Below are 14,130 nucleotides of genomic sequence, written 5' to 3'. Positions count from 1 at the left end.
GGCATGGAACCTGGTATAGAATGGACACATGGTAAATATTTGTTGAATGAATGAACAAATATATGATTAATGTAAGGAGATAATTGCTCAGCCTGGTGTTGATAATGAATTGCAATAATGAAAAAGAGTCAAACCAGATGTCATTCAACTGAAGAGTTAGTTAAATTAGTGCTCACACAGGCATGGTGGCACACACCTGTAATCCCAGCAGCTCAGGAGGCTGAGGCAGGAGGATCTCAAGTTCAAAGCCAGTCTCAGCAACTTAGTGAGACTCTAAGCAACTTAGCAAGACCCTGTCTCAAAAATAAAAAATAAAACAGACTGGAGATGTGGCTTAGTTGTTAAGCATCCTTGGGTTCAATCCCCAGTACCCCAAAAATACATAAATAAATAAGTGCTCACAGGAACCATACATTTCCTATGTATAAATAAGAGTGTGTGCAAGTGTGCATCCAAAAACATGGTGGTGTGTTTGCTTTCGTGTGGTTTTGTGTAAATACATGTGCCCACCTGTTGGTGTGTCAGGGTAATAAAGTGCATAAGATGAAGACACATTGCAAAATCACCCAGGAAGGCAGTTTCTAAGTCATTACTTTTTATTTCGAAAGATTTGTCAAACTCTTCACATCACAGTGAGAGCTTGCACGATTAATAAGAAGCAGCTTTCTCATGAAATGCTTGGAGGTGAACGAGTTCTCAGCCTGTGAGATCTTACCATCCCATTGACTTTGAAGTTTCTCTTGATTAATAGAAAATGCAAAGGGGAAAGAAAAAGGAAGAACGTGCTAGCAACTTATGACAGTCATCTAACTGTGGAAAAAAAAAAATACAACCAATTCACCCACTCCACTACTTCTGCTTTACAACTTTCTATGTCTCACTCTTGATTTTGTCTTTCCTGCCTGAAATGGCCTCCCATTCCCTGGAGCCCCCTGAAAAACAAAACAAACAAACAAAAAAGCCCAGAATCTCCGAAAGAAGTTAGGAGGGAAGAAGTCCTTTGAGGATGTGCTGATCCATTCCCTCAAAGCAACGATGGCCCAGGGCTCCCAAAAGTTCAAACAAATAGCCTGATTTGCAAAGAGATTAGACCACAGGGCGAAGAAGAAAATGGGCTTCTCTGAGAGTTCACGTATTTTTAGAACGTGGCCCCAGAATCTTTCAGTCACAGCCCCAGGCAAAAAAAGACTTGCTATCTAAGGTTCTGGTTTATGGGTCCACAGGGACCTCTCCCTCCACCCTTCCCAGAATTTCTGGCCTTGCCAACATCATGTGTCTGTTACTTCCCTTCCCCCACTTCCAGGCCACCTGGGGAAGACCCCCTGCAGCCAACTCAATACCCTGAAATAAAATTAACATAAAGTCTGACTCGGTGAGTATTAGTTTCAAGCAGAAAAAAATAGAAAATCTGAAAATGCAATGTGTGTCTAAGGTAGACTTGAGCAGGTCAGTTTCCACCACGGCCAGCAAGACCACGGCCATGGTATAAATGGCAAGAGAAGATGGGGCCACGAATGGGCAAGCCCGTTGAGTGACAAGCAAGAATGTCATGACTTGGGTTACCACTTCCATTTTTAGCACCGTTAATGTATTCATTTAGATCTATGTTAGCACCTTATCCCCAGGCAGAACAACAAACCATCCAAACATTTTAAACATTGGGGGAAACAGGACCGGGAAGATCAAAGAGAGAGAATCCGGTTCTGCAGAAGGAGGCATGGATTTAGATGACAAGATCCTTGTCGATATCCTCTGCAAAGCAAGAAAAGAGAGTTTACAATGAGGCCCTGTGTGGATGAGATGCGCTCCCTGGGGGATGGTTGGATTCCCACCCATCCCAGAAACATGGAGGCCGGGCCAAGGCCAAGGTCCCCAGGATGTTGGTAACGGAAGAACCTTGCCCCTGTCTCTGCCTGTCCCAGTCTCTTACACACTCTGCCAAGTTACACTTCCTGTTTCCTCTCCATAGCCTGCCAGTTCCCAGAATAATGCTTGGCTCACGCTTGAGGTAGGGAAAAGGAAAGAGAAAGAGACCTTCAGATGGACAGAGAAGGATCCAGAAGATGCCTGAGAGAGCAAGGCCCACCCAGGTGGGGACAGCACAGAGGTGAAATAGGCAGAGAGTAGAGGCAGCAGAGAATGGGCACACAGGCAGCCAGCAGAGAGGTGGGGGACGGCAGGTGGGGGGACACTCACGCTCCTTGATGCCGAAGCAGCCGGCCCATTCGTCCAGGGCGATGTACTTGTCATTGTCCAGGTCACAGGTCTCAAAAAAGCGGGTGGTGCAGTGCTCCATGGGGATGAGGGGCGCACGCAGGGGGGCCAGCTCCGTGTGGGACAGGTACCTGCAGGAGAGGGGCGGGGAGGACTGAGCGCTGGCAAGCCCCAGCACAGGAGGTGTCTAGGGAGTGGACCTGCCCTACAGCACAGGGAGAGAGACCTGTTGGGGCTGGATCCCAGGTTTAACCCCCGCTCTGCCATGGTTTTGTTTTGTTTTGTTTTGTTTTGTTTGTGGTGCTGGGGATTGAACCCAGGGCCTTGTGCTTGCAAGACAAGAACTCTACCAACTGAGCTATCTCCCCAGCCCTCTGCCATGGTTTTGTGGTGGTCCTCAGAGCCCAGCACTCCCCACTCCTTGACGGACGGGGAGAAGCGACCATAATTTCTAAGGGCCCTTTCATGTCTGAGGTTTCCTGGGCTCCGTAATAGAGGTGTCTTGACGCACTTAACTAATTGGCCAAGAGTTGGGGTACAGAAACAAACAAAAAAAATCAAAATATCCAGCACTTCTACTACTGATAGATCAGAAACTGGTATGAAACAGCACAGTAGCTTTTCTGTGAACACACATTTATATAGCTGCAAATGCCTAGGAAAGGGTCTAAAAAGAGCCACATCAAACCGGTGACAGTGCTGACTTCTAGGGCTGGGATGGGCAGTGAGGGTCCATGGAAACTCTGACTTGGTAAAGTTTATTTTGCATAGCATACAAAGCCTTCTGGGAAGGCTCTTCTGATTTGTCTCCCACCATCTTCCATCCCTCTTCTTCCTGCTAGCTGTGGACTCCAGAACACGTGTGATTTTTTTTCTTTTTTTAACAGAGCCCTTAATAGTTTGTCCCAAGTCACTCTTCCCCTCAAGGGACTCCAGGCAACTTTGTGTCTCCAAATATATTTTTCCCTCTAACCAGACCTCACAGCCCATGCAGCTCATGGAAGGACTCACAGGATGTTTGAAGAAACACTTTCCGATCTCACCCTGCTTCACTGCACTGGTGGGGAATCTGAAGTTAAGGGAGGGGTAGGGACATAGGCAAATCCACCCACAGCTCGAGGACAAGAAGAGAAGGAGGTGGCTCCCCTAGCTCAGGCTACAGCGCAACTCCAGATGCATGTTTCCTGCAGCCCCATCTCTCCAGTTTTAGTTGCTGTCCTGGGATCCAATGGCTCAGCCTGAGCTCCAGATGGTCCCCTATGACTTTCCCCCTCTTCACCACAGTGAGTGACTCAGTTGGATCCCCGCCATGTCAAGAGCCTGAGAGAGAAGTAGCTGGGAGCTTCCCAGAGCCAGGAGAACCCAGCCACCCAGGATGGACCACAGGGTGAGCATGATCCCCACACACGGGCCAGACAAAGGGCTAGCAGTGAGCCTCCAGAGATGAGTGTCCCAGGGTGCAGCATCCGAACAGAGTGGCCCACCTGTTCCCAGTGTATGACATCTGCTTCTCACAATCAAAGAAAAGGGTGAAAGGACTCCAAGAAGGAGGGGGAGGGTTTTTTCTTTGGGCTGAGCAGGTTGCTTGCTCTCATTTCCAATGAGAAGACTGGAGGATGGTATCAGGAGTGAGAACAGAGACTGATCTCAGCACCTAAATTCCCTGCCTGGGACGGTACTAGGTGCAGAACAGACAATGTATACCTGATAACCGCCCAGCTGCCCGCCTATTCTGCTGCATAAGTCATTTGGACAAGGGGCAGGTGACCTCAAGCCACAGACAAGCAATGTAGTCGGAACGGACTCTGAATTTTATAGGAACTTCCAGGCTCTGCTGAGACTAGGTCTCAGGATGGGGTTGCATCTCTGCTGGACAATAGTTCTGCTCCCAGGTGTTCTGTCAAAGGATGGGAACATGCACTCCTTGGAGTCTGGTACTCCTTCCTAAAGCACTCTCCCTCAGCCGGTAAGTACCCAAGTCCCAACACTCTCAGAGTTAAGGAGGTATTTTCAGTTCCTGCCCACTTGCACCTCTGCCCAAGAGTGTCTGGTAGCTTTCTTCTTCCCAAATCTGAATCCTTTCTCCAAATGGCTCTTCCTTCTGCTCCAACCCCCCAGACAAATGGTGAGGCCTGAGGCTGGGAACAGTGGAGTTTGCTGAGAGGCTTTCTGGCCATGTCTAGTGAACCCACCAGCCTTGACCCATGACTCCATCTTCTCCAGGACCAAGCCAGAGCCAGCCCCTGTGGTCCTGAGGGCCTGGGGTCTTACCCATCAATGGGGTGCTGGTCCAGCTGGCCGAACTGCCAGTGCACAGGGAAGATGTACATGTTGTAGTTCTTCTCGAAGTCCCGGGCCAGCAGCTCCACAGGGTGGTCACCGGCCTCCAGACGCTTCTCGTTCTCATGGATCTTCTTCACCTGCGGGGGCAGAGACACAGGGTGACAAAGGGTCCACCCACCAGGGCTCTTCCTACCTCTGACAGGAGGCCAGAGCAGACAGGGACCAGCCGAGACCAAAGGTTGAAGTAACAAGAAGGAAGTGGCCTTGGCAGGAACCAGCACCTCACTCACAGAAGGTCAGGCTGGGACGCTCTGAAAGTGTCTTCACAGAGCCACCCACAGAAGAGTCACCTGGAGAATGTGCTTACATGCAGCTTCCTGGGCCTTGCTTCATAGAGAAACAGATTCGCTAGGCTAAGGGGAAGCTGAGCAGTTTGCATTTCATCAACATCTTGGGGTGCTCAGTAGGCCCGTTAAAGATCCACAAACTCAGAAGGAAGAAGGACTAGCATGGTCGTCTCTTTTGTTTAATGCTGGGCTAAACAAAAGTGAGTGGATATCTTACTACAGGGCTTCTCTGATGTCTGTGAGCCTCCAAAGGCAGCAAGGAGAACAACATACCCTGGTGCCCAGGGACAATGTGCTCTCCAGGGCAGGATGCAGGCTTGAGAGAGCGCCTAGTTCTAGGGACAGGACTGGATCTCAGCCAACCCAGGGCCCGCAGGGCCAGGCAAGAAAGAGTCTACTTACTCGCAGCTTCTGCTTCTCGGTCAGAAGGTTGTTGTCTTCGTCCCTCTCATACAGGGTGACCAGGACATTCTTGAGCCAGTCACGCATGCGCAGGGGGAATTCAGTCAGCTCAGAGTCCAGGCAGGGGGGGATGTCTAGGATCCAGAACACATGGTGGTCAGCCCAGACCTGGACTCTCCCTGTCTGAAGCCAACATGCTGCCCAGGCCACCCCACACCCTGTGCCTGATTCCAACAGCCACTTCACTCTGTGACTTGACCCTATGCTCAACTCTGAGCAGCTTCTTCCCAGAAGACTGTGTGGGGAGAATGCTCTGAAAATGGGGATGTGCAAAGTCATGTCTGCTGCCTCCTTGACCTTGAACTTCTGGGGTCAATGTCACCCTGGTAGCTGCTGTACCTTCCTGGGTGAGACCTTGGGTGTGAGACTTGCAGAGGCTGAGTCTGCACTATGTCAAATGCCAGGAAGTGATTGAAGACAGGAGGCTGGGGAATAAGCTTGGCAGGAATTGGGGGCAGAGGAATCAGGAATGCTTAGCCACCAGAACTTTCTCAGAGATAATGACTCCATCCTGGCCTTTGGAACTTAGAATCTCAGAGGTCAGACCTGGAGATTTCATCCAAGTCTACCCTCTTGTTGGACTTTTTGGAGGTCAGTGTGGAGGAAGGGACTTACCCAGGCCGCATTTATCAGAGCCTCGCACAGCATCTAGGACAGTGTAGCTGTGTCTGTTTCTCCCTCCCTTTTGGACTAATGGAGAGCTCTTGATGAGTTAGATGGCTATCAGCTGGACAGTGGAGGACATGTGTGACAGAATCACTAAGAGTAGGAGTGAGAACAGCAAGAGCCACAGGGTAAAGGCTCCACACCTCACTGCCCAAGAATTTCCCAACATTTCCTCCCATTTTATACCTTCCCATTTCACACCCTGGCCCTGTAATTAGCAGCACAGAGCTAACCACAAGGAGAAACTTCTTCCCTGCCTGTCCTCTGCCTGTCTGGGTCTGGCACTTCTCCTAATGCCACCTGTACCAGAAGGCACTGGAGTTGCGATGGGGATGTCATCTTGTAGGGAACAAGTACCAAGGTGTCTCAAATGATGGGCCAGATGGACTTGCAGCTGGGAACACTAACAAAGGGCCGAGGACACCCTGGCATCCTGTCCCCCAAATGTCTCACTCCCTAGTTTCCAGAAGAGGGTGGTCATTATGTATCTTAAGAAGGCAGAAAGGAATACAATGGTGAATAGGGCCAAGGATATGACAATATGGAGGACCAGAGTTTAAAAGAAACTGACAGGTATGCTCCTAGATTAAAACACTCCGATTCAAATATTTAAAAAATACTTTGTAGGCCCAGGTCAAACGTCATTTTTGCTTTACGGTATTGAAGCAGGATAGGTTTGACTTAGCCTTCTACAAGAGCTTCCTCATCATTAGAGAAAAGAATCGCAGTTGTCCTGGGTGCTCGTGGGAGGCTCCCAACATCCTCCCTGATCTTGTGTTTTCACAATGTCTTCTTTCTTTCCTGGGATATGTCCTGAATTCAGAGCTGAGAGGACCCAACCCACAGACCATCATCTCATTTTATAAATGGGAACCCTGAGGCTCAGAAGCGAGAAGAGATTTGCTCAAGACCACACACAGCATAGGGGTGGTAGAGCCAGCATCTGCCAGGGCCAGAGTTCTCTCCCTAAGATGGAAGGCCGAAGGCCCCAAGGAAAGACTCACATTTGCAAGGCCCGATGTAGTCCAGGTGGAGCTTGTGGCCCTTCTTGGTGCCCTCCAGGGTGCACTTTGTGGCAAAGAAGTGGCAGGAAGAGTCGAAGGTCTTGTTGTCATTGCTGCACACCTGTTGGCCAAGCACAGAGCCCCTTCCTCATTCCCAAGGCCCTTTGCTAGCCCACAGTGGCTGGTTTCAGAGATGGGACACTGAGGGCCAAGCAGGGAATGTGATTAGCCCAAGATCACGCAGGGAGTTGGTGGTGGGGCTGGTACAAGAGCCTACTCTTTAGGCTCCCAGGCCAAAGTTCAGCCCATGCTGAGAGCCACTGATGGCCTCAGAGCAAAGGCACAGCTGAGCCAGGACTGAGACCTGGGAGGACTCTTGAATGACCATCTAAAGATGGGGACAGGAAAAAGACAAGAACGAACATGAGAGAACTGAGATTGCCGTCCTTAGGAAGAACTGCTTGTGCGGTTGGCCTTTGGCTAATGTCAGAGAACCTGGCTGGTGAACAGGTCCCTGCACAGTTACAAGTCTTTCCCTAACTGATAGGGTGGCTCATTCTACCTAGTCTGCTTGAACACACACTTCGCTTTATTTTGAACATCTGCTCTCCTCTGGGAGTCTGGAATTTTGGTACATGCTAGGCAGAGGATGCCTAGATGATCATCCCCCATTAAAACTTTGGGTGCTGAGTCTCTGGTGGGTTTCTTTGGGCAGAAACATCCCACATGTGTCTGCATTTTTGTAGCTGGGATAAGAGTGAGCTCTGTGTGACCCCTCCAGGGAGGAAGAGAATACACAAGCCTCCGCGTGGATCATTTAATCTGTCTGGGTGTTTTCCCCTTAGGTTCCAGCTATATCCTTAACACGTCACTGTCATAGATCATAGCTGTGGGTACACCTGCGTGTGAATCCCTTGAGTCTCCATGGTGAACCTCTGATCATAGGGGTGGCCAAGCAGAGATGCTGAGGGCTCAGCCAGATGAGAGTCAGAAAGTCACTGTGTCAGAAGGAGGGGCACCTTATGGTACAGAGGGGTATTGCTGGGCATTGGTGATCCGTGGGATGTGGAGATGGAAATTGGGAGGAGAGAAGAATTACCAATGATGCTCAAACATGGAGCCCAAGGTTATGAGGTCTTGAAGAAGAAGCTAGGGAATAATGCTGGCACCACATTTGCTGCCCTGAACTAGGTTACCACTAGCACACTGGTTGACATGAGTGGTTTTCAAAATATGTTGATTTGGATGAATGGATGGATAGATACTGGAGACTGAATGGTCGGTTTGAGAGATCATAAGTAAAAAAAATAATAAATAGCACTTATGGGATATTTATTCTGGGCATTGTCTTTCAAGGCCACACAACAGCCCTAAGAGTCAAGGACTATTCCTATCCCCTCTTTAGACATGAGAAAACTGAGATTTGTGAAAGACTCAGCAACTTGGCTAAGATCTTATAGCTAACAAGTGATGGAGATGAGGCTTGAAGTCAGCCTTTAATCTGGCTCCAGAAGCAACATTTTTAGACATGATGCTCCCCTAAGCTACACAGGACTTATTCTCATATATTGAGTCAGGCATAGCGTTTGGAATTCTGGAGTCCTAAGAGTGTGTGTGCCAGCCCAGCACAGAGCTAGGAACACCATGGTGCTCATGAAATTGTCTCTGGTAGTGGAAGAGCCTCTCCTCTGACTCAGCTCCACTTTTCTGCTGTGAGTGGAACTAACGAAGGGACTCCCGAGACTGGAGTTGCCCCGTAGAACCACCAAGCCCATGGTTTTCCGGGCGGACCCTCCGAGTGCTGAGGGACCTAGTCCCCTGGCCCTTACCTTCTCAAACTCGCCAATAGGGGCGGGGCAGCTGGTGGGGTCCTGGCACACGCACATGGGGGTGTTGTTCTCATCCAGCTCGCACACCTTGCCGTGTTTGCAGTGGTGGTTCTGGCAGGGGTCTGGTAGGCAAAAGGGCACAGAGTTAGCACCACTGGTTATCATGTTCTCCCCAGGTTGATCCTGGCGAAGCTCTGGGTCCCCATTCTGGGCTTTGAGTGTCTCCAAGTTCTCCCTGCTCTTCGACTGGCAATCAGCATTTAGGGGAGCAGATGGCTCAGTTTGAGAATGAGGACCGGTACTTTTAGGGGTCTGGAGGCTCAATTCGGGTCTCAGAAACACTGGATGCCAGATGCCTCCCCTGACACTGAAACAACCAAGAATTGTGGTCTCAATTTTCAGCTGAACCATCACAGAGAGGCATTTCTGGAATGTAGAAGAGATTTTTCCCCGAATGGCTTAGCAAGTCAGCTATAGTCATGGCGCCAGGGAGCTGCGAGTCCCACAAAACAGACTTAAGGGTCTATTAAGGAAAAGGGAGAAGGGGCTGAGACAATAGAGCCAGCTGTGTCTGTAAACACCGGATGAGGTAGGCGTGGAGAGGGAAGGAACATGACTCAGGAGACACCCTTCTGCTCCAACAACAACTCTGTGCCCAGCTCCATTCAAACACCCATTATTTATCCCCTCAGGATAAGAGCTTCATCTAGCCATTTGCTCATGACACTTAATTGTGGATATTATAATCATCCCTTATTGGATATCCACTCTATAGGCACAGGATCAAGTTCTCTAACGCTTTGGCTCATTCCCCTCCCAATGGGCCCAGGATGAGGGTCTAGCGACTTTATCATTCCCATAACAGAGATGAGCAAAGTGAGGTTCAGAGGAGCTGGCAAGCTGTCCTAGAGAAGTCTAGATTCAAACCTTGGATGGATCATTTCCAGAGTCCATGTTCTTGACTCCTGGGGTACAGATACCCCAGCCTGAGCACTGAAGCCTGAGGGCCATTGGTCCTTTCTCTCCCTAAGGCACTAACTCCATGGGTAACATTATGACTTACGTCTGTTTTCATTTCCTCAGGGCCTTATTTTCTTGGGCCGAGTGACAATCAGTTAAGGTAATAAAGTCTGACAGCTCCCAGTCTCTATCTTCAGATATGGCCCTACGCAGGGGTGTAGGCTGAGGCAGAGGCCACAGGCCATCTGGGGAACCAGACGTGACTCGTGACCCCAGTGGGAATGTGAAATCCAACTTTGGAATCAGGGCAAAGAGCTGTAAGGGGAGAAGTCCATTCCCAGCTGGGAACTTCCCTTCCTGCCATTCACAGCACAGATGGTCTGGCTATAAATAGATCTTCCCCAGATTGAAGGGAACTTCGCTCCAGAGAGTATCCCCAACCTCCAAGACCAAGCTGTCTCCACTCGGCCTTCTCCCTGGTCCACTGAGGGCCCCACCCTGCATTTTCTTGAGTAGGCTGTCCTTAGGCCCCAGGCCCAAGCAGCCAAGGGAGGACTGGACGTGCAGAGTCACAGGAGAGGGACCTACTCTCAGCCACCACCTCCTCCGCAGTTTCCTCAGCACCATCCTCAAATTCACCGACTTCCACCTGGACAGGGTTGGATCCCACGGTTACCTGAGATGGAAGAAAGAGAATCAGTCAAAGGGTCCCCACCGGCACCCCAGACCTGGAAGCGAGGGGTGAAGATGGAGGGGGCCTGCCTGAAGCTTCAGATACCCACAAGGGGATAGTGATAGATGAAGGAAGGGTGGGCTGGGCCCAGGCCACCACATATATGCCAGGGTTGGGAATTTAGATTCAATTTTTTTTTTAATGTTTTTATTAGTTGTTGATGGACCTTTATTTTATTTTCCTATTTATATGTGGTGCTGAGAATGGAACTCAGTGCCTTAGACATGGTAGGCAAACACTGTACCACTGAGCCACAACCCCAGTCCTAGATTTAATCTTATGTTTATTATTAGCTTATTAATTTATTAAACACTTCTTATTAATCTTATATTAAATGTTCTGTAGTGCTCTGGAATTCTGTTGCCATTAGGGATGCCAAGCCCTCTTGCCCTGCCAGCCACACCTGTGCAGATCCCCATTCCTCCGTTTTGTGCAAGGGGAGATGGTGGGTGATCATGGCGGAAAAACTAAAAGTTAAAAATTTCCAAATCATGCCTCCCAACTGTAGGATTCTATTGAAAATTGGGGAAGCATTCAGGAGGGCGTCAGGATTTGGGAAAAGCTAGGGTGTGTGATGGGCTGACAGACCTGACTCCATGAGAATGTTATAGGCCAGACTTTAAGGGAAATTACTAAACAGACTCCATTTTGCTCTGAGACTCCATTTTATGTAGGAGATAATCTTCTCCTATGGGAACACCCCAACTCTCTGCCCATCATCAGTTACTTGGTGTGACATGTTTAATAATACACAATGGCAACTCCTATGTAGTAAAGAATTGCTCTCTTTTGATTCCTATTGCTCCTAAACAATGTACCATGTGAACAGTGATTGTGTGGATGTTAGTAACCATTCTTTAGTTTGTTCCTAGGTAAGGGTCATTCTGACCCACTTCCCCCTCTGTCGATGATCTCATGATGTTAATGTGTAATTTTGAATCATAGCAACAGACACTTATGATTAATGTGATTTTTGGTATAAGAACCCCTACAATCCTGTGGTCAGGGTTGTTCTCCCAATAGCCATTTTTTGGGGCATTGTGTGAGATAGTCAACCGGCCGGCTTAATAAAGACTCTCAAATTTGGACTTCTCAGTGGTGATCGGTCTATTCTTAAGTTGCAGCCTATAACAGGTGTACCTCTATGCTGTGTGTGTCCCCAGGAAGGGGACAGATAGATGCTCTGTTCCAGCAAGGAGACCCACAGTACCTGTCTGGGTGGCCCAGGGAAGGCATGGGCAGAGAGGGGCAATGGGTACCACATACCTCGGTCATCTCGGCCACAGTTTCCTCCACCACCTCTGCCTCATCGGGCAGGGCTTCCTGCTGCTGATAGAAAGAGAAAGTGGGGTTCAGAGGGGTCAGGACCCAGGCCAGCTACATCAGCTGGCAGACCTTGAAGAGTAGCGCATGGAACTTTCCAAGGCTGCCTCAGGACTGTCATGGTCGTGAAAAGCACGGGAGAAGCCATGGAACGCCAGGGCAACTCCCTTTTATGTGTTTTATATCCAGGTACCTAAGCCAGCCTACTTTTTAGTTTGCAAAAGTATTTCTGCTGCTTGGAACTCCTATAAACTTCGAAAACCGCTGAATCTGGTCAACTCCCTTCATTTAACAGACGGGAAAAGTGACACCCAAAGGCGGTGAACACCTTGAGTTTTAACAGATATTTAATCTTCTCTAGAGTATGAAACTATTATTATTGGTATTATTAAGCAATTCCTTCTTGCTGTTTCAATTTAGTGTTGGAAGAGGTTTAAGATGAAATAACATTTCAAAGTGGGCCCCCCTCACTGGTTGGGGCCACTTCTAAAATTAATGCCAAATCTTTTGTCAAAATCTACCAGCCTGATCAAGATGATCAGGGTCCTCTATCACTCCCACCATCTAGAGAAGAGAGGAGGGGGGAAATCACAAGTTGAAAAGGCTTCTTTTGACCTGTCCCCACATCCCTTCTCCCTCTCCTGGTGATAGCTTCCAGGTTAGCTTTCATTAGCCACCCTGTCCTTCTACAAGGGGTTCTTGGAGTAACTGTCAATCATGATGTCACATGTTGTCTCACTCTCCCCTGGCCAAGCAGGACCAGGACCCACCTGAGCCAAACTGGGTGTCCTTGATTTTTTTTTTTTTTTTTTAACTTTCTTGGCACATTCTCCTGAGGTATAAAAATTAAAAGGCAGCGATTCATCCAGAGCCTGTCTGTTAGTTCTTACCTCCCATATCCTGGACCTGTTCTTTTCTGCTCCTTCCTAAGGCCTTTGATGTCTTAAACCACATTGTATCTCCCCTCGGCCCCATTTAATAGGATGGGAGTCTGGTTGCAACCAATCTCGCTGATTCAGAAACAGAGCCATCCCTTTCAGAGTGGATTCTCTCCTAACAGCATCCGGGTCACCCCCTCACAACTTGGCTGCTAGATTTCCTCACATGACTAAGAGGCCACTTCCGTGGCAACCTAATCCTCAGCCAGAAGCTCTAACTGCTAAAGAGTTCCATCTTCAAGTTCCATAGAACCCTCTCTTCTCTGGACCCTCCCCCGGCTGGTCCTCATCTCCATTTTTCTTCTGACCTTTTAAAAATGAAATTATTTTTTTACAAATGAGACAACAAACTGGAGATGGGGGAGTCCCTGTCCCCTCTGAATCTCCAGGGCGGGCAGGTTCCGACACCCTCGCGCTGGCCGTGGAAGCGAAGACCAAGGAGATAGGATCCTCAGATACTCACAGGAGCTGCCAAGGCCCTCCCGGCCAGGCAGAGGAGAAAGAAGATCCAGGCCCTCATGGTGCTAGGAACCCTGCAGGGAAGAGAGGGTGAGACCTCCGTGAGGCGAGGGTCCCGATGGAGTCCCTTCGAAGGTCCCGGAAGATGTGGGTTGATTTTAGATTTACGTGTTAAATGGTGGTGAAAGATGGGGGAGGAAGGTGGCTCCCTGCCATATTCTTTCAATTCTGATTTTATGAGGAGAAAGTCTAGGCTTAGGGCTGAGAGGCCCTTGGCATGTCTGACGCTCATCTCCTTCGTGACAGAGAGCAGCTCTCTGGCTCAGCGCCTCCACAGAAGCTCGAGACGGCTGGGATTGAATGCAGTCCTCTTGTTTTCCTTTTGTTCCTTTTTAACAGTTTTCTTCTATTTATGACAAAGGCACACAGTTTTCCTTTTACGGTAACGATAAATACAAATGCATTTATTTAAGTTTTTTTAAAAGCACTTCAACCAAGGTGATGGACTAATTAATTCGTCAAGTTCGGTAATGCTAAAGCAAGGGCCCTTCAATCCCCCATGTTCTAAGATTATTTTCTTTGCAATGCTCCAGTTTCTCCTTGTCCCCCCTCTTCTCTTCCTCCTCCCCCTCCTCCTCCTCTGTCTCCTTCCTACCCCCTGGGCAGTGGGAGAAGTTAATAGACAGCCACCTCTTGCCAATTTGAGACAATGAGATCAACAACAAACAACACTTGAGTGTGACCCAAGGAAACTTGAGGATGACCACGTTTTTCTCTTTCTACCCAAAAAGGACAGCCCTTCTTTGGATTCTCCAAGGAAACCATCCAAATGCTTCTCAAGTGCTGCAGAGTGGGTGTTAGTTAAGATCTAGGGAGTTCCCCTGCCTGCCCAGGTCACTGCTAAGACCTGGG

General features: G+C 49.0%; 1 protein-coding gene across 2 annotated transcripts; it reads right to left on the bottom strand.

The window, feature by feature from the left end:
- Positions 1 to 574: 574 nt before the first annotated feature.
- SPARC (secreted protein acidic and cysteine rich) lies at positions 575 to 13,352 on the bottom strand. 2 transcript variants are annotated; one of them, XM_079145455.1, is made up of 9 exons: positions 13,223 to 13,352; positions 11,765 to 11,827; positions 10,354 to 10,441; positions 8,806 to 8,927; positions 6,977 to 7,097; positions 5,247 to 5,380; positions 4,486 to 4,634; positions 2,197 to 2,345; positions 575 to 1,752 (listed from the first exon to the last, which is right to left on the bottom strand). In XM_079145455.1, exons 1-9 carry the CDS (start codon positions 13,277 to 13,279, stop codon positions 1,724 to 1,726), a joined length of 912 nt encoding a protein of 303 aa, XP_079001581.1. In that variant the 5' UTR covers positions 13,280 to 13,352; the 3' UTR covers positions 575 to 1,723. The 2 variants fall into 2 exon arrangements, with proteins under 2 accessions (XP_079001581.1, XP_079001582.1); XM_079145456.1 differs by having other exon boundaries at positions 11,765 to 11,824; positions 13,223 to 13,312.
- Positions 13,353 to 14,130: the final 778 nt, after the last annotated feature.

This window comes from Sciurus vulgaris, assembly GCF_902686455.1.
Source record: "Sciurus vulgaris genome assembly, chromosome: 6".
Taxonomy (NCBI): domain Eukaryota; kingdom Metazoa; phylum Chordata; class Mammalia; order Rodentia; family Sciuridae; genus Sciurus; species Sciurus vulgaris.
The sequence above is the reverse complement of the archived record's forward strand: the minus strand, read 5'-3'. Positions and strand labels throughout refer to the sequence as shown.